The sequence below is a fragment of the Myotis yumanensis genome, unplaced genomic scaffold, assembly GCF_028538775.1.
Source record: "Myotis yumanensis isolate MYYU_CA2020_CCGP unplaced genomic scaffold, mMyoYum1.0.hap1 SCAF_1, whole genome shotgun sequence".
Taxonomy (NCBI): Eukaryota; Metazoa; Chordata; class Mammalia; order Chiroptera; family Vespertilionidae; genus Myotis; species Myotis yumanensis.
Genome location: NW_027223752.1, coordinates 98628199 through 98647017, shown reverse-complemented (window position 1 = coordinate 98647017; position 18819 = coordinate 98628199). Strand labels below are relative to the sequence as shown.

The following is an 18819-nucleotide window of genomic DNA, read 5'->3' as shown; positions in this document are numbered from 1 at the left end:
TTATAAGATGACTGATTTTAGTGACCCATGCAAATAATATTGACCCATTTCTTATGAAACTACTTTCATTTTTCTAGGAAAAGACAGGTCCAAAAATAGGAGGAGAAACTCTGTTACCAAGAGGAGAAGAACATGCCAAATTCCTGAATAGCCTTAAATAGCCCTGACTTCTGACAGATACCCACCACCTACATTGCTTCTTGTGGTTCTGGGAAAGCAAGGATTGGTTCTATGTGGCCCAGGTTCCTGATTGACACAGTCAAAACAAGTGCTGGTTAAGCCTACAAGCTTTGCCTACATACTCCCCTTCATTGTGTTGATTAAACACCAAATGTAACATCAACCTATAAGTAGAAAGTCAAGATATCTTTATCTTCTGTGTTCTTAGTACCGATGGCCACATTCATACAAATTTTTGCCCCAAAACTGTAAGGTAAATTGAGATTCTGTGTTTCTTTATCTCTTGGGTTATAGAGTGTGCAGTATCACTTTATCGCAATAAAAGTTCTGGTTTTTATATGGACACAGAGGCAAAAGAATTAACTTAGCTTACCCCAGACAAGTCGCTTAAATTCTGGGCTTCAGTTTCCTTACCTGTAAAATGAGGAAAATTGGACTGACTGACCTTGAAATGTGTCTTTTAGCACTCATATTCTATAAATATATAACTTTTTTTCATCTAGATAATTATGATCATTGCCCTTGATTTAGCGATATAGTTTTGATATACTGATATTATAAGCCAGGTTCCTTCTTTCTGTTACATTACCTCTGTTTTGGTTTTTTCGTTGGTTTGTTTTTAATTGATTAAGTCACCGAACCACTGGCATTTCAAGTCCTGTCTGTATGGCTCTCTGCCCATACCATATTGTGGAGCATTGAATGCAAATACCTAAAAATCTCATTTAAAAATACCATTTAAAGAAGCTGAAACCTTTAACCAAAATGAATGCAACATTTGAGAAGTTATGAAGCATGACTGAAAAACAGAAGCATCCCATAAATGGAGTTTGGGATTTGCACATGTACTTTATTATATACATCAAGAATTATAGTTCAAGCTCTGGCAAATTATCATCAGAAAATCCCATTTAGGGGAGTCCTCTGCCTGTGCAACCTGGCTTTCCAAATACCATTTGACCCAAATGAATGCTAATATCACTTAAAGATCAGGTAAATTGGTAGGATTATTGTATTGGGATTTGAGCTCTCGCTCGAAGTAGATTAGACTTCCCCAAGATGGTGTTATGGTAGGAACATTACAATTACGGGAGGTGATTGTGCAAGATGGTTGATTTAGGTATATAAGAGTCAAATAAAATTCATCACACTGTGTGGGTAAAAGGTGCTACGTCTGCCTTTGTGCTTCCCCCTAATAATTTTTAGGAGTATTTCATTTCCAGAAGGTAATGGGTTTTCAGTTTTAACTAACAATAAAATGCTTAATTCTTAATTAGAACTAAAACCACTTGAAACTGGTATTTTTAATGGCTTGCTTAGAGATGATTTGTCCCATAAACTTAGAACAGAGCTATGTACTTGAAATAGTCACAACTGAGCAGCTGCCTAGAACTTGAACTCCAGGTTGCTTGTTGAGAAATTCCCTTCCTATGTGAGAACATGTTCTTGTTGGAAACAAGGGCAACCAAGTCCATATTCACTTGAATCTTGTATGTGAGTAGTGTGATATTCTTATAAAGACTGATGGTGAGCTGAATCTGACAGCTTCCTTTTTTAAAGTTTGATTTTAATTTTTTTTTATTTTAAATTTTAAAATATAAATATGACTGAAAAATATAATAATGACGCCCTAGCCAGTTTGGCTCAGTGGATAGAGCATCAGCTTGCAGACTGAAGGGTCCTGGGTTCAATTCTGGTAAAGGGCATATGCCCGGTTGAGGGCTCAATCCCCAGTAGGGGCGTGCAGGAGGCAGCCTATCAATGATTCTCATCATTGATGTTTCTATTTCTCTCCTCCTCTGATTGAATGACTGCTCAGTTACACTAGATCTTGGGGAGTTTTCATTTGAGGTGGTGTGTGTGTGCATGCGCCCGCTTAAAATATTCAGGGACTTGAAGGGGTACGTGGGCTGCCAGGGCGACTTGTTTGGATTGAAAATAGGATTAATCAGTGAGATCAATCTTTTAATCCTACCCTCTTTATCAACATGTAATAAATGCTTTCATATAAAACCAAAGTGTGTGTTTAATTTTTCTTACCTTGTCATTGCCAGTGTAGGGCTTATTGTATAATCATGGGCCATCAGAACAGGTTCAGTACACAGAACAAAACTGCCTGTGTCCTACACTGAGAATCGTGGAGAAAGTGATCTTCACAATAGATTATTTTTCTTTTTCTTTTTTCTTTTTTGCCTTTTTCTGTTTGGAGGAAATAAGTGACTTTTTAAAGAAAATCATCTTTCTTTTGAGTTTTGTCAAAATAAATGAAACACAATCAGTGTTACCAACCTACACAATCAGTAGATCCCAGGTTCAATTCCAGTCAAGGGCATGTACCTTGGTTGCAGGCACATCTCCAGTGGGGGGTGTGCAGGAGGCAGCTGATCGATGTTTCTCATCGATGTTTCTGACTCTCTATCCCTCTCCCCTCCTCCCTGTAAAAAAAATAAAATATATTTTTTTAAAAAAAGAATAGTAATAATTGGTGTGGAATCTGCCCTAAAGAGAACAGAAAACAAAAGTCTCAACTTCTAAAAATTTTCAGATTTTCAACTTTTAAAATCATTACACGTTGGCTGATGTGTACAGCAAAGTTTGCAGTTCCTAAATTGGGCTTTTGTGTAGAAATAGATGATGATACAAGTAAAGCTTGATGTTTATAACATTAAATTTCCGATAACATTAATTTTTTAAAATGAGTAAGTCTGTGTCACAGCAGCCATCTACAAGTAATTCAGACATCTCTGATCTCATGCGTGGAGATTTGGAAACAATACAGCTCTCAAGAAGGATGGGTGGCTCAAAAAATGAAATTCTATTTTTGCCATTATTGAGGAAAGATAATACACCTAAAGAAAATAATACACAAAAGAGGAAATCAGCTCATTCAAGTTGACAGCAGTGTGAAAAAGCTGTGGTACACTAGATAGCACTTTACAGCACTGCTTGGGGGCCATTTGAAAAGCAAAAGCACAAAAATGTGAGGAATGTCACAAAAAGGATATTTGTTTAAGGTAGCTGAACAAGAGTGATGCTTTGACCTCAGCTGGGATCGTGTGTTAGGCAAGTCAAAATTTTTGTTGCTCTGCACATGTATGTGTCCACCAGTGACCACAAAAGCACCATAAGTACTGATTCTGGAGTTACAAATAAAAGCAATAGGTAAGACTACAGATAATTAGTAGTGTCCCCATTTTGCAGATTAGGAAGTTGGTTAAGTGATTTGAAAATTATGGGTTGAAACTAAGATTGGAACCAAGTCTATAGTAATATTGCACAAGCAAAGACTTCTCTGTTGCTACTTTTTAAAATTAAGGTCTGAATTTCACACAGTAAAAGGCATGCATCTTAAGTGTACAGTTCACTAAATTTTGACAAATAGGTACACCATATAACCATTGCCATAAGCAAGATAGAAGATATTTCCATCACCCCAAAAGGTTGCCTCGTGCCACTTCCCAGTCCACACTCCATGTCCCTGGCCATCACTGGTCTGTTGTCATTATAATTTAGGTCTGTCTTTTCTGGAGTTTCATATAAATTGAAATCATATCTGGCTTTTTTCACTTAGTATAGTATTTTTTAAATTGATTTCACAGAGAGGGATAGAAGCAACAATGATGAAAAAGAGTCATTGATCAACTGCCTCCTGCATGCCTCCTACTGTTGTCGAGCCTGCAACCTGGGCATGTGCCCTGACCGAGAATCGAACCATGACCTGGTTCATAACAATGCTCAACCACTGAACCACACTAGCCAGACTAGCATGATATTTTTGAAGTTCTTGAATGTATCAGCAATTCGTTCTTTATTGTTGAGTATTTCACTGTGGATATGCCCCCCAATGAATGTGTCTGGGTTGGATTGTTCCCACTATGGGGCAGGTATGAGTAAAGCTGCTACCAATGTTAGGTCTTTCTGTGGCTATGTGTTTTCATTTCTCAGGAAAATAGGAGTGGGATTTCTGAGTCAGATGCTAAGTGTATGTTTAGATTTGTAAGAGACTGGTAAACTATATTCCAAAGTAATTGTCCCATTTTACATACCCACTGGTAATGTATGAGAGTTCCATTTCTCCACATCACATCCTCACCAGTATTTGATAGGCATTTTAATTTTAACCATTCTGATAGGTGCATGGTAACATGAAATTGTAGTTTAATTTGCATTATTAGAGTGTGAAAATTAGTGAGAACTTGTCTAAATATTTTTCACCTTTGTTTTACACATTAAATAAGTGTTTTTGTCAGGCACTTCCCCTCAAACATTACCATTCCTGTAGGAGGCTTTTTATCTGAGAAAGCTTTTTGAAAACTGCTTGAATATAAATTAATTATACAGATTTTTTAATGGTAGAAAATTTGTTTAATAGTAAAGTAGGCATTATTGGTCAAAAATGAATTTTGAAGTTTAAAAAATAAAAATGGAAAAAGTATAGCTAGATACCCAGATGTGCACAGATCACTGAAGAATACTCAAGACTCGGGAATGACTGTTTCCTTTGGGAGACAGGGAAGGACACTTCCTTTTCATCCTTTACATTTTTTACACTTTGCATACATTCAAAATATTTTTTAAAATATCAAAATAATGTGGAAAGTGGGCAAACCTTTAAAAAGTGTTAGAACAGTCCTAGCTAGTTTGGCTCAGTTGATAAGAGCGTCCCTTGGCCTGCGGACTGAGGTTTGATTCCAGTCAAGGGCACGTTCCCCGGGTTGCGGGCTCGATCCCCAGTACGGGGCGTGCAGGAGGCAGCCGAAGAACATGATAAGATCACAGAGTGTAGCTGGATTACTCTGTGAACAAGATCCTCCATATTTAACCAATTTGCTTTGGAACAAATCCCTTAAGACAGGGGTCCTCAAACTACGGCCCACAGGCCACATGCAAATACAAATATTGTATTTGTTCCCGTTTTGTTTTTTTACTTCAAAATAAGATATGTGCAGTGTGCATAGGAATTTGTTCATAGTTTTTTTTTAAACTATAGTCCGGCCCTCGAACGGTCTGAGGGACAGTGAACTGGCCCCCTGTTTAAGAAGTTTGAGGACCCCTGCCTTAAGAACTTTCAAATTATGAAAACCTTACCAAAGAATTAGAACATTAGTTGGCTGAAAATGAATTAGAAATGAAATAACCCAACCAAATGAAACTGATAAAAAGTATCTAACAAATTTTTTAAATTTTAAAAATCATTCAGGGTCATGAAAATTGCCACATCCCCCAAAAAATCTAAATAAAGGCACATGATGCAATCAGTTGCAATATCTTCCCTGGAGTACACATACTCAAAAAAAAAAAGGGGGGGGCAGTGAATAAAAAATGAGTTTTCACCAGTCCATCCTTTGTAGACTTTGTTTTGAGCCACTTAACCTGAAACCACTAAAGAACTAGGGGGTAGAATGTCCCAAAGACCACACTTTCAACAAGGCCAGTCTCTAAAAATACAGATTGCTCCATTACTAACTTCCTATTGAATGTGGCTGCCCGGATTCCAGGTCCTGTTACCTTTGGCATTCTTCCCCCTGCCCAGGAAATGACTGTGATTGGCTTTAATGAAGGAATTCTGGGTGGAATTTGAAAACCCTGAAGTATAATAGGGTCCTTGTTAAAGACAGGGGTAGAATGAGGTAATAGAATTCTTATTTCTGCGAGAAATAAGGGGGCCCGTTTGTGCCATCTAGTTGTTTATCTAGAGCCAGCACTCCAAGTGTGGGCATTAAAGAGGCAAGGACAGGCTGTTTTGTTCTTTTAAATTGGCCCCACACCCAGACCATTCTTGGGTTTTGACATCCGTGTGCCCCGCTCCCCCCGTGTTTCTTCCTGTGGACAGGGCAGACCTTTTGAGACACAGGCTGTGGCGACTGGACTGAGAATGCTTTAGCCATCATCCGCCTGCTCACTGGCCTTGCCAGAAGGCATGTGGATGTGTCAGCGTTTCCTACAACAGACCAGACTGTGGCTCCTGTTTCCTGGCGGGGGGAGAGAGCAATGCTTTGCCTTGCCTCTATTGCCCAATGGGTGTGTGAAAACAGACACCCCCTCCTAAGTTGGGGTTACCAACCTACAGTGCTGACCATATATAAAGGTGATTTGGAAAATGCATAATCGCTTTATTACCAGAATGTTTTTAAAAATTTTAACAATCTTTAAAAATTACTTTAAAATACATGCACTTGTTGCAAAGTATCCTGATCTAATAAATAGCCCCACCTCAAAGGGAAAGTTGCCCTATAGTGCACGGGAAGCTCAACCTCAAAAGCAGGCTGGACTAGCAGGCCGTGGAGCAGCGGTTCTCAACCTGTGGGTCGCGACCCCTTTGGCGGTCGAACGACCCTTTCACAGGGGTCGCCTAAGACCATCCTGCATATCAGATATTTACATTACGATTCATAACAGTAGCAACATTACAGTTAGGAAGTAGCAACGAAAATAATTTTATGGTTGGGTCACAACATGAGGAACTGTATTTAAAGGGCCAGAAGGTTGAGAACCACTGCAGCATGGAGGAAGAGGGCCCAGGGGTGGGGACAGGGAGAGGTCAAGAGTGGATGCTCTTTTCCACCCAGGGTCTTCTTTATCCTCCCTAGGGCTGGGACTCTGCAGAGGTGCCTGTGTACGTTATTCTGCGTTCTTAGTGTGGAATTCCTGAAGGGAGTGGAGAGCAAGGATAGAAGTGGGAGAGATGCTGAGTCTGGGGCAGGAAGGCAGAGTGGTTGGGAGAGAAGGAAGGGGCCACTGCTAGCACTGAATTGTGACCCCCCTCCCCCAAATATTTGCTGGAATCCTAACCTTTGGAACCTGTGAATGTGACCTTGTTTGGAAATAGGGTCCTTGCAGATGTAACCAGGTTAAGATGAGGTTAGTAGGATGGACTCTTAATTCAATATGACTGATAAGAAGAGGAGAAACACAGAAAGAGAGAAGGTGATACGAAGACATGGGGAGAAAAGAAAGCCATGTGACAATGGAGGGATGCTGCCGTGAGCCAGGAAGCCTGTGTTACCAGGAGCTGGAGGAGGCTAGGAAGGACCCTTTTCTAGAGCCTGGGAGGGAGTATGGCTCTGTCAACACCTTGATTTCAGATTTCTAGCCTCCAGAACTGTGAGAGAATAAATGTGTATCGTTTCAAGCCACCCAGTTTATGGTACTTTGATATGACAGTCCCAACAAACTAAGAAAGGCACTATGAAGAAAAAGCAGATGATACCAAAACTCAATTCTATCTGTTTTCTACTTTGGGTTACAACTGGCCTTGCTGTAACCCTGGCTTCTGATTGGTGCAATTAAAAAAACCACAGTTGAACCTTAACACTCTTTTCAGAGAAGCACCTGGGCTCAGACAGTGGTTTTACAAAAACAATTGTTTTTGCATTGTTCTTCATGTGACTGCTGAGCCATGCTGAGGAAATAGTGAATAGAACTCCTGAGTTCAAGCTTTCAAACACCCAAATCAGTGTGAGTAACTGTCACTCAGGGGTGGTAGGTCAACACCCCTCAGTTTGGGATTTGAGAAGATAATTCATGCCTGGCCAGAGGGCTCAGTTGGTTGAGCGTCACCCACCGAAGGGTTGCCGGTTCAATTCCCGGTCAGGGCACGTGCTTGGGTCTCAGGTTCAATCCTCGGTTGGGCGTGTACAGAAGACAACCAATTGATATTTCTCTCTCACGCCATTGTTTCTCTCTCCCTTCCTCTCTCTAAGCATGAGGATTAAAAAAAGAGAAGATCATTTATTGTTGACTCAGCATTTTTATTTGTAAGCTGTAAGCAAACATGTAATCTCTCTTTATTGTGATTCTTTTCATTGTTCTATGGAATGAGACTCCTACTTTGGGAACAATGGCTAAGCAAGGGGCAACCGTAGGTTTGGTGCTAGGCAGCCCCACAGGCATTCGCTCACCTCAGAATTCATTTGCAAAGAAGCAAAAGCCAGGGCATTTTAATCCGTCAGAATGAAAGGCCTTCTGTGTTTACCACAGCAGGCCCCAAATTGAGACCCTTTGAAGGGGCCTTTTTTGTGGGAGAGAGTTGATCCACACCTGGGGCTGAACACCTGGGTGAGTACGTGCATTTCAAGCTCCATCTTCTAGATTCATCAGGGTGAGGTCAGATGTGGTGGCGGTTATAGAGATATGATGGGTACAGGCCATCATAATGCCACTGGCGCCACTGCTCAATAGCCTCCCGGTTTCTCTCTTCTTGTTCTGGGAGGAGAGATGAAATCATGTTAGGATAGAGAGGACTCTGACCTGAAGGCAGCCACCAAGCTCTCCTGGAGCTGTCAACCCAAACCTCCCACGCGTGGTGCCATGAACCAACACTGTGTGCACTGGTGACAGACATCAAAGGTTAGAGCTGGCAGGGCCTACCTGGCTTTGGCTTGGAAGGTGGAAGCCCACGTGTGCTGCCACTATGCCTTAGAAGTGGGAGCTCAGCACTGTTTGTCCTAGAGCAGCGGTTCTCAACCTGTGGGTCGCGACCCCTTTGGCGGTTGAACAACCCTTTCACAGGGGTCGCCTAAGACCATCCTGCATATCAGATATTTACATTACGATTCATAACAGTAGCAACATTGCAGTTATGAAGTAGCAACGAAAATAATTTTATGGTTGGGTCACAACATGAGGAGCTGTATTTAAAGGGCCAGAAGGTTGAGAACCACTGCCTGTGATGCTGGTGGTTTTGAGTAGAGTTGCAACCAGGAGCCAAGGCAGAGCTGAGTGAGGTGCTAAACTTTCCCGCCCACTTTCCCCAAACCAGGTCCGGAGGCCTGGGTAGGTTGATAGAGAGGCCTTTGGGGTGGATTTTCAGGTCCTCAGGAAGGCTGCTCTTATCCAGAAACCGCCCTCCAGACCACTGCCTACAGTTCTTCCTTTGGAAATCGGAGTCCTCGTGGTTCCCCAAGGGAATGCCTCAGCACTTGCTTTAATGAAGCAAGAACCTCAGGGAGAGGAGGAACATCCAACTGCTCTCTACTATTCTGAGAACCGGTGACTTTGTCAGATGAAGATAGCTAACTGGAACCAGAGTCCTGGGGGAGGAGGGGAGAGCTGTGGGCGTGGGGGCCTCAGGGAAGAGCTGGGAGCAGGCCTGGGTGCAGGTTTCCAGCAGCCAGGCCACTGCCATGACTCAGTGCTCCAGGCAGAGGCAGGGGAAGGGGAGAAAAGTGAACTTGTACCCTCAGGCCGGCCGGCTGGCTCCACCTGTTTGCCTCCTTCATGCCGCTCTGGGGAGACCCTCTCCGGGCCCCTCTGCTTTGCCCTCCTCACTCCATCCTCACAGCAGTCCTTGAAGCAAGTATCTCCAGACCTTACACATTTGATTATCCTTCACTTACAACAAGACAAGTTTGCCGGCTTCATTCAGACCCCTTGCCAGCAATGCCTCTTGGATAGTCATGTGTCCTGTCTCAGGATGAGGTTTGAAACTGTAAAGTGGAGACTGCAAGACCTCAGGCTGGTGCTGAGGACTGGGCGGTTCAGCCCGCTGCCTGACGGAGCAAGTGCTCAGCAACGACCGCGGCTGCACCACCGCCTGGAAGGCCTGCGCCCTGCCCTGCAGTGTCTGCATCTCTGTGGCAAGGCCTGAGGTCCCTGACCCTAGTCTCCCCTGGCTTTGGTGGAGGACCCGTCATCCCCAAGGCACCTGACCTCTCATCCTAATTTCATCATGAAAGGGAAAACAGTGAATTTTTCTGCCCAGGTGCCAGGGATTTTGACTTGGAACATTTAAAAAGCCACAAAATAAAATGCTGTTATTAATGCTATGAGGAGGGGAAAAAACAAAACGCTGAAGGAATTTTGGAGGCCACATTCTCATTTTTAAAATGCCTCTCCCCAAGCTGTCCACCAAGGTAAACAGAAGTGTTTGCCTCTGAGTTATGACGCCTGAGTTGTTCCCAGAAACGTCTGGTTTGCCAGGATCCAAGCCTGACACCTGCTGCAGGCTCGGCCAGGTGCCGCCCCAGCACAAGAGGCTTGGCCTGCAGCCCTCGGGTAACTGGTGAGCCTATCCTCTTCATTACGAGGTGCCCTAGGAGGGTGGTACCTCTCAAACGCACCAGTGCAAACAAGCCAAGAGATGACAACTTCAGAACAGAAACTGCTGGCCTTCTCTGACAAAGGTGACCTGAATCGGGTCTGTCTAAGCTCACATGCCTCCCGGAGCTTGCTCAGGATCATTGCAGTCTCAAAAGACCAAAGAAAGGAGCACGCGCACACACACACACACACACACACACACACAGGCCTGCTGGTCTCTCACTATTAAATGTACCAAAGGACCTTTACTCGAGGGTACTCAGTAGATCCAAGGTCAAATGCAACCCGGTGGAAGGCTGTGTGGTTCAAAGATAGAGCCTCCCTTTAACCTCACCCACACCCACTCCCAGCTGCCTCACTGAGGCCGTGATGAAATTGGCGTTTCCTTGGGGAAGCAGGAGCCCTGTCTGCCCAAGGGTTGAGAGCAGACATGAGAGGTGCTGATTGCCTAGTGAGATGCGGAGGCGCAGGTGACAGCTTAGCAGGGATGACACTAGAGCAGCGAGGTAAGAGCACCAGCAAACCACATACTACAAGCACGCCAACGCCCAATGTTATGCATGTGTTGGAGCCTTCATGTCACCTGTGGATGTTGGTGTTGGAGGTGGGGAAGGGTAGAGGCAGGGCACCGGTGACCAGTGCTTGCTGAGTTTTCCTGGTTTACCTCCACCCGTCAGATCAGATGCTGATCATAGTGACTAAGTAAAGGGAGGCCTTGGTTTCCCAGGATGGGTAGTTCCTAAAGCCATTACATTGATGTGAGTCCAAGAACTTAAAACTGAGTTTGAAATCCTCCCAATCCAACTCTACCAGTACTGAGTTCACCAATACAGACAACACGGGCCACCACAGTGATCCCCAAGCAGGAGAAAATGCAGTCAGCCCCACAGTCCCTGAGCCCATGGTGACCGAGGGGTACTATCCTTTTCAGTCCCTTCTCAGGTTCTATGTCCATTTATGACTTTCTCCCTTCTTTTCAAGACTCCCATAAACATGAAAGTAGAGTTTCCCTTTCTCCTCTAACATGTAGGGAGAAGTAGAGACAACTCGTGGTTTTCCTACAAAGCCCCACTTCCCTGGAACGCTGGCTGAAGAGCTCTTACCATCATTTTGCTCCTCCACAAAGTTCTCAAACTCGTTCCTTTGTTCCTCGTGATATTCTCTTCGTAGCTCGTCAGCCCGCAGCTTCTGCCTGTTCTCCGCTGTGGAAGGGTAAGAGGTGAGAATTGCCCCCAAGAACAGGGGCATTTAGGGGAACACCCGTTATTTTGCCTAAGAAGCGTAGTCTGGTTTGGAAGGCTTGTTTGTGAGGGCTAAGGATGGGGGCTGCACTGAATGGTGTGCTCCTGGCACAGACTTTCAAACTTGAAGGACCTAGGGTGTCTTCCCATCCAGCCGCCTCTTTGTGCAAATGAGAAGACTGAGACCCCAAAACATGAAGCAATGTAATTTCAGTCATAAAATTAGTTGTATATCCACTTAGAAACTAGAAGTTCAATGATCAGAAATGAATTATAGCCCAGTCGGTGTGGCTCAATGGTTGAGTGTCGACCTATGAACCAGAAGGTAACAGTTGGATTCCTGATCAGGGCACATGCCTGGGTTGTGGGCTCAATCCCCGGTAGGAGATGTGCAGAAGGCAGCCAATCAATGATTCTTTCTCATCATTGATGTTTCTATCCCCCACCCTCTCTCTCCCTTCTTCTCTCTGAAACCAATAAAAACATATTTTTTTAAAAAAGAAATGAATTATAAGAGGGAGTCATCCAACTTAAAGTTCATTTCACATTAATTAATACCTTCAAATCCATTCAACATCTTAGAGCACCTATCATGGTCAGAATGTATGCTACGCACTGGGGTTAAAGAGGCAAGTAAGAGTGATTCTGTCCCTCTACTAAGAGGCATTACGGCTGCTGATAGAAATCTAAGATAATCCCGATACTCATGCCCCTAGCTGTGCTAATTCCCTTCCCTTGTGTGGGGCTGGTCTAGTGATTTGCTGCTAATGAAGAGAATATGGTAAAAGTGGTGGAATGTGCCTTCCCACATAGGTTACAAACAAGACTGTGGCTTCCGTCTTGGGCTGGTTGGCCTATTTCTCAGTTTTGCTCCACTCAGAGAAGCCAGCTGTCATGCTGTAAGCTGTCTATGAAGAGGCCCACTCATGGCGAGACACTGGTGTCCCTGACCAATAGGAAGGACCTCAGGCTTGCCAACAGCCAGGCAAATGAGCTTGAAAAGAAATCTTCTCACAGTCAGGCTTTGAGATAACTGCAGCCTGAGAAACCTGAGCTGGAGGCTACCAGCTCATTAGACCTAGATTTCTGACCCTAGCAAATGTGAAACAACAAATGTTTGAAGCTGCTAAAAATTGAGGTAATTTGTTCAAGCTGCTAGGTTGGGGATTTTTTGTTATACAGCAATAGATAACTAGTACAGGATATGGATGATCAGTCAAATTTCCTGATGGAAACGCTAACCGCAGGCATCCCTTATTTTGTAAGGCAATGCATTCCAGTAAAGTTGGCTGTAAACCTTTTTATGAGAAATCCGAGTTCCACATGACAAAATTGGAACACTTCTATGGTTGGAAGAAATACACCCAGTAAACACTGAAAACTGTCACTGAGAACACATAAAGATGGTGATAATTCCTTGGCAGTTGCACAATGAAGCTCACCAACACTACCTTGCGCCCAAAGGGAATCCCACCTGAACGACCACATTCCACCTCATTAGCAGGTGCAGCTGTTCTCTCCTGCTCTAATTTAGTCGAAAAACAAAACCTCTATGTTTTAGATCTAAAATAAATTAGATTCCAAGTTCATCCATTTCTGCCCTCAAATCTGCACATTGACCTCTTTGGTGCGAGAGCTGTGGAAATTAAATGTGGAAATGATTTAAAGTGCTCTTGGTTTCAAGACATTTCTTTTGGCCCTAGCTGGTTTGACTCGGTGGATAGAGCGTCAGCCTGAAGACTGAAGGGTCCCAGGTTCGAATCTGATCAAGGGCACATGCCCGGGTTGCAGGCTCGATCCCCAGTGGGGGGCGTGCAGGAGGCAGCCAATCAATAATTCTCTCTCATCATTGATGTTTCTATCTCCCTCCCTCTTACTTCCTCTCGGAAATCAATAAAAATATTTTTTTAAAAAAAAGACATTTCTTTTGTCTGGGCTTCATCCAGAACATCCATGGCAGCAGGAGGCTGTGTCTGGTGCAGGAGGAACTGCTCCCTCAGAACGCTCATCCCTCCCAGGAGGTGCGGTGTGGTTCCCCTCACATCAAAGGGGGAGGCCGAGGTGCTGTTGCCCCCACCAGCTTGGATGTGCAAGAGGAGGTGGGGTTATGATGGAAGCAGAAAAGCCATCGCTGCCTGCCCCACCCCACAGTGTAAGGGTGCTGGAGAAACCATCTCAAACCCTTTTTGAAAGTAAGGAACTTACAAGAGTAAGTAAATTAATTAAAGACTAGTTATTTATATTAGGTTTATATTATTTAACTTCACTCAGATGAAAAATCAAGTTATTTGAATTGGTCTCAGTGCAGATTCCTTCGGTAAATCCCACGTTTTCCCCACACTTGTGCCTTTACCTACATAGTTGCAGGAATCTTTACTTTGGCAGAAGGAATTGGTACTCCAGTCCATCCCCATGCCTCACCTCTTGCCCCACATCCACACATTTCTTAGGAGGCGATTCACTCAGAGAGGTGAAGTGATTTCATCAAGGCCACACAGCTGGTCAGGGCAGGGCTGGGACTGGGGCCTGAGCTCCAGGCACCCACACTCCACTCCTGGACAGAACACACTGTGCATGGCAGAATCTTACAACCCACAAGCTCCGAGGTGCTACAGGTGCCAGAAAGCTGCTGGGGGTGGGAGCGGGGGTGGGGGTGGGGGTAGGGTGGGGGTGGGGTGGGAGGCAGGGGTTTAGACTCTAAGCAGGTGCTTAGTGAGCCACGCCAATTCCTAAGGAAGCATTTGCCATCCCTGTGAACTCCAGAAAAGCAACAGCCTTCCCAAATGGCTTTTTTGGAGGTGCCACATTTGGCCTTTGCCTTACACTGTGCATTGTGTACATCTCTTCTCAAAAGCATGCATTTTATCGGATTCGTTCCTCCTTTCACCCTAAAGTGACCTGTATCGTTACCCAGAAGCTTAGAGGTGTAAGACGCCTGTCCCCTGGTTCCAAATTCAAGTTTATCACTTGCCTTTTACCCAACTCGAGACATAGTTGGGCACGGATCTCCTGTCCACCCACTGAAATTGACAAGGGACAAGACATGAACTCAGGTGCACCCTAGGTATTCTCCCGGCTGCCCTGGGCTCCCCACGACCAACACACTGAGCTTCTGTTTGAGGTGAGGAACCTCTGGCTTCTGTCGTGTACCTCATTGTTCTGCTCAGCTTCCAAGGATGGAAACTATTTGCCCTAAAATTCACACCTGCTCCCCACTGGAAGTCTGCCAGAAGGTTGCTTCTCTGATTTCTATCAAGAACTGCCCAGTCTCCATCAGTCTTTTCAGTGATTCTTGACATTTGCAAGCTTTTAAGTCTCAAATTGTATGAGGCCTGGAAATTTTCCCAGTTTGGTCAATATTTATCCAGGTGTTTTGGGGTTTTTTTTTGTTTTTTTCCTTAAAAAGGAATTTTATCTCCCAGCATTTTCCACTCTCTTCTTCTCCATCATTTGAAAACACTCCTGTTATTTTTACGGAGCAAGTTAACTTGCTGAGCGACACAAAGAGTTTATTCAGACACACACACAAGCAATGAATCCAGCCCCAGACTGGGAGACAGTCAGCACCCACAGCCCTTGGAAGAATCTAGTTCAAGGGCAGAAAACGCAAATGCCTTTGAGGGTTGACGAGTCATGGAAATGAGGGTCCCCACTCGGCAGGGGCCACCAGGGGCTACTTCAGGCTGAAAGGAGACATACTTCTGAGCTCAAAGCCTCCCAAATACACTGGAAACAAAAACTTAAAAAAAAAACCACTGCTGGCTGAACACCACACTTTCAGGGGCTTGTGAATAAGGAAACTTGGGCCCCGGGAGAGGAAGTGGCCAAGGCCACTTAGCAGTAAAGCTGTCACCAAACCCACAATCCTAGCTCGGAGTGCCATGTGCCCTCTCCCTGCTCGCCATGCTATTGCTCTTGCGCATAGGGCTCACTTTGCAGTACCCCAACAAGCACACACGGAGGTATTGTGTCTGTCCCAGCTAGAACGTAGGTTTTCCCTGGTATGTTTCTAACTTTCTGCAATCGGGATGTATCTCATCATCTTTTTGTTTCATACCCTGACAGCAGTCAGTCGAAACAGATGTGACCTGCAATCCAGGAGACATGGGCTTTCTAACTAAGAGCTGCAGGCCCTTTGATGCCCGTGGGCAAGCTGACTGGGAGTGAGAAGGAACCAGAGGGGCCAGCAGAAGGCAGGTCATCAGCATCCTTACCGTTGACCTCATCTCGGGATTTGGGGGACCGTTTCCCACGCTTCTTGAGGAAATTCGAGGCATCCGATTCCTGCATGAAAATCTTCTGTCCCACACCTGGAACCCGAAAGAGGCCGGTCACAACCCACACGGGCTCACCAGGGCAACCGCAGGGGCTGGCCCACCCACCCTGCACCCCTGGGTGGCCCCTGCACTCACCTTCCTGGGCCTCTTGTCCGGCCCCCTGCCCGGTGCCCACTGATGCGCCGGTGCCCTCCTGCAGCACTGTGGGCACGAGCAGAGAGTGAGGACAGCGCACCGAAGGGACCCTCACCCCAGGCAGGCAAGGCCAGTCCTTCCCAGGACAGTGTGGTTGCCGGGCCCCGGTGGGGGGTCCTGGGTCACACACACATCAGCCCCAAGAAACCACCAAGCAAACGGTTTTCTCTGTGCTGTGTTGTGTTACACACACACACACACACACACACACACACACACACACGGACATCTTATAGATAAGCACCCCACCCCTTTCTCTCTGGGCCAGCCACCTGACAGCCTCTCCTAACACCAGCCCATCCTGGAGCCTCCCCTTACTCACTGCACAGGAGCACAGCTGCCGAGAAACAGGCGACAAGGAGCAGCTGTCTCCAGGCCATCTTTGGAGAGGATGAGTCTCCGTCTGGGAACCACAGGGCAGGTGGAAAGGGTTCTGCAGCCCAAGGCCTCTGGGTCCTCACTTCTGTGTCAGAAAGGCCGGGAGAGAGGGAGGAGAGACTCAGGAGGCTGGGATGCCACTGAGGAGGGAGTGGGAGGGGTCTGGGTCGTGGCTTCCATTGGCTGCTCCAGCCTGAGCACCGGAGATGGTTTTGGCACCTTGCAAACCTCACAGAAGCAGAGCCTGTCCTTGGGGCCTGGGCTGAGACAGATTTGCAGTGGCCTTTCCCAGATCTGCACCCAAGGAGTTGCTGTTGGAATGCCCAGCCTCAGAGTCAGGATTCCAGAGACCAAGAGCAAGTTTAAAGAGCTCCTGGCATCTGCTGCAGGGGAGGTGGGGACTGCAGCCCGTGGGAGGGACCAAGCGGGGCTCGAGGGGGACTTCCACTCAGAAGTCAAGCAAAGAGGGACCAGGAAGGCGGGAAGACCCCCATCAGGGTGACACTCGCACGGACAGGTGGACCATTCTGATAGTCATCAGAGTACCCCTCGCCTTGACACTTTGTCCCCAGCTGATGCTCACTCTCGAGCAAAGCAGGGAGCCTTCGGCCCCAGAGCCCTTTCAAGACACTAAGGCAGAGGGAGAGTCACTGCTTGGACAGGGCCCCCTGGGCATACCTCTGTAGAAGGAGACAAAGGCAAAGCCCACGTAGGGGCGGAGATGGGCTCCAGAACTGGGGATGCCAGTAGAATCAGAGCTCTACGGGGTCACAGGAGCACAGTCCCTTTGGAGATGTCTTGACACTGTCATCTATCATGAACCATCCTCAATTCTTTGTTACCTGCTAAAGAGTTGATTTTGGCCTTGTTTAGAATTTCCCTAATGGTGATCACCGCTAGACTAGGACACAGCCGACACACCCACCCGAAGCTCCCCTTTCATCAGGCTTGCATGGTAACATCCCTTGTGTACTTAGACCATTGGCCAGGAAAAGAATGTTAATGGCAGGAAAATACTAGTAACTGGCGGAGTAAACAAAATAAATGGGTTGGTTTCCGCCCTGACTGGTTTGGCTCAGTGGATGGAGCATCGACCTGCAGACTGAAAGGTCCCACATTCGATTCCGGTCAAGGCCATGTATCTTGGTTGGGGGCACATCCCCAGTAGATGTGCAGGAGGCAGCTGATTGATGTTTCTCTCTCATCGATGTTTCTAACTCTCTATCCCTCTCCCTTCCTCTCTGTAAAAAATCAATAAAATATATTGTTTAATAAATGGGTTGGTTTCCAGTGGAGGAAAGTGCCACAGACACCTGTCCAGGCCCCTGGTGGCTGGGAGCATACGCAGGGCTCCCCGTCCACATGGCTGACCCCACCTACGGGGGTGGGCTCTGCATGATCCACCCAGGAGGGGCGGCAATGTGCATGAAGACATGACAAGGAATTATCTATCAGAATAACTAGATGTCCCTGGGAGAGGGTCGGGCCACAGGACAGAATGATATTGATGGGACTCCTGGGTGAAAAGAGGGTATGGGAAATAGCTGTGACATCCTTGATACCCTAATTCCTCTCGCTGCCTTTTTTAGTTCAGTTTATTTCAATCACATGTATTTATCTGTCCAACATCTCCAAAGACAAGTCTTGAAGGACAAGGGTTTTCAGAGTCCAGTTAGAATGGAAGGCACTGTCCCAAGGCCCAGAGGAGTGAGGCCCCTTTGAGGAACTGCAGGCAGTGCAGTATACCAGGGCACAGGCGCCACGGAGGGGCTGGAGGCAGGTGGGCCTGGGTCACAGAAATGAGTCTGGCCTCCACCTCTGTGAGGCAGTGTAGTGTGACTATAAGCACAGGCCCTGGGCCAGGTTCCCTGGGTTCAATCCTAGCTTTAGACTTAAGCAGCTGCTTGGCCTTGGGCAAGTCATCTTACCTCTCTCTGCCCTGTTCCTTCCTCTCTCAATGGATTGATGCAAGATTACAGTTAATGCATCCAGAGTTCTTAAAATCATGCCTGCAGAGCATTGTATATATGTTTGCTATCATGACAGTAATGACCATTGAATGATTTTGAGCAAGGAAGCGACATGAGGTTTCTTTTATAAACACCACTCTCCCAGCCATATGGAGAATGAGAGAGATTCGACTCAAGTGGTGAGACTGAGAGGAGGCTTTTGCAATAGTACAGGTGAGAGATGATGTTGGCAAAAGGCAGGAGAAAGCAGGAATGGAGACGACAGCACATTTTAAAAGATTGAAGAAATATAATTAATAGGATTTGATGACTGACTATCTAGGGGCAGTGAGAGGTTTGGAGGCGTGCATTTCAGATGGCTGCCGAGTTTCTAGTTTGGCAGCTGGATAGATGGGTGGCGAGATCACTCAGTGAGGTGGAGAAAACAGAAAGAAGAGAGAGCTCAAAGGACATGGCATTGGAAAAATCAAGCCTACAATACTTTAGGATTCAAACCAGGTCTTCTGAGGTCAAATCCAGGGCTCTTTCCATTTTCCC

General features: G+C 45.9%; 2 protein-coding genes across 7 annotated transcripts in view; one reads left to right on the top strand and one right to left on the bottom strand.

Annotated features, from left to right (window-relative positions):
* MCM10 (minichromosome maintenance 10 replication initiation factor) overlaps positions 1–2174 on the top strand; it is a 37516-nt gene extending 35342 nt beyond the window's left edge. For 3 of the 4 annotated variants that reach the window (XM_070428363.1, XM_070428358.1, XM_070428357.1), the window contains exon 20: positions 78–2174. In XM_070428363.1, the coding sequence (XP_070284464.1) occupies positions 78–161 (84 nt within the window). In that variant the 3' untranslated portion in view covers positions 162–2174. The remainder of the gene's footprint in view (positions 1–77) is intronic. The other variant, XM_070428366.1, reaches the window with a different exon arrangement.
* Positions 2175–7929: 5755 nt separating this feature from the next.
* On the bottom strand, positions 7930–16401 carry UCMA (upper zone of growth plate and cartilage matrix associated). Of its 3 annotated transcripts, XM_070407330.1 has the most exons (5): positions 16257–16401; positions 15875–15940; positions 15677–15772; positions 11325–11423; positions 7930–8385 (listed from the first exon to the last, which is right to left on the bottom strand). In XM_070407330.1, exons 1-5 carry the CDS (start codon positions 16312–16314, stop codon positions 8288–8290), a joined length of 417 nt encoding a protein of 138 aa, XP_070263431.1. In that variant the 5' UTR covers positions 16315–16401; the 3' UTR covers positions 7930–8287. The 3 variants fall into 3 exon arrangements, with proteins under 3 accessions (XP_070263431.1, XP_070263430.1, XP_070263432.1); XM_070407329.1 differs by having other exon boundaries at positions 15677–15940; XM_070407331.1 differs by lacking the exon at positions 15875–15940.
* Between the last annotated feature and the right edge of the window lie 2418 nt (positions 16402–18819).

Bases quoted from the DNA above. Each gene is read 5' to 3' on its own strand.
- UCMA (XM_070407329.1), bottom strand. From the start codon at position 16,314: ATGGCCTGGAGACAGCTGCTCCTTGTCGCCTGTTTCTCGGCAGCTGTG. The intron at 11,424-15,676 runs GTAAGGATGCTG...ACCCTTCCACAG, and splicing joins ATCCCGAGATGAGGTCAACG to CGGAGAACAGGCAGAAGCTG. The intron at 8,386-11,324 runs GTAAGAGCTCTT...CTCTCCTCCCAG, and splicing joins TGTGGAGGAGCAAAATGATG to AACAAGAAGAGAGAAACCGG.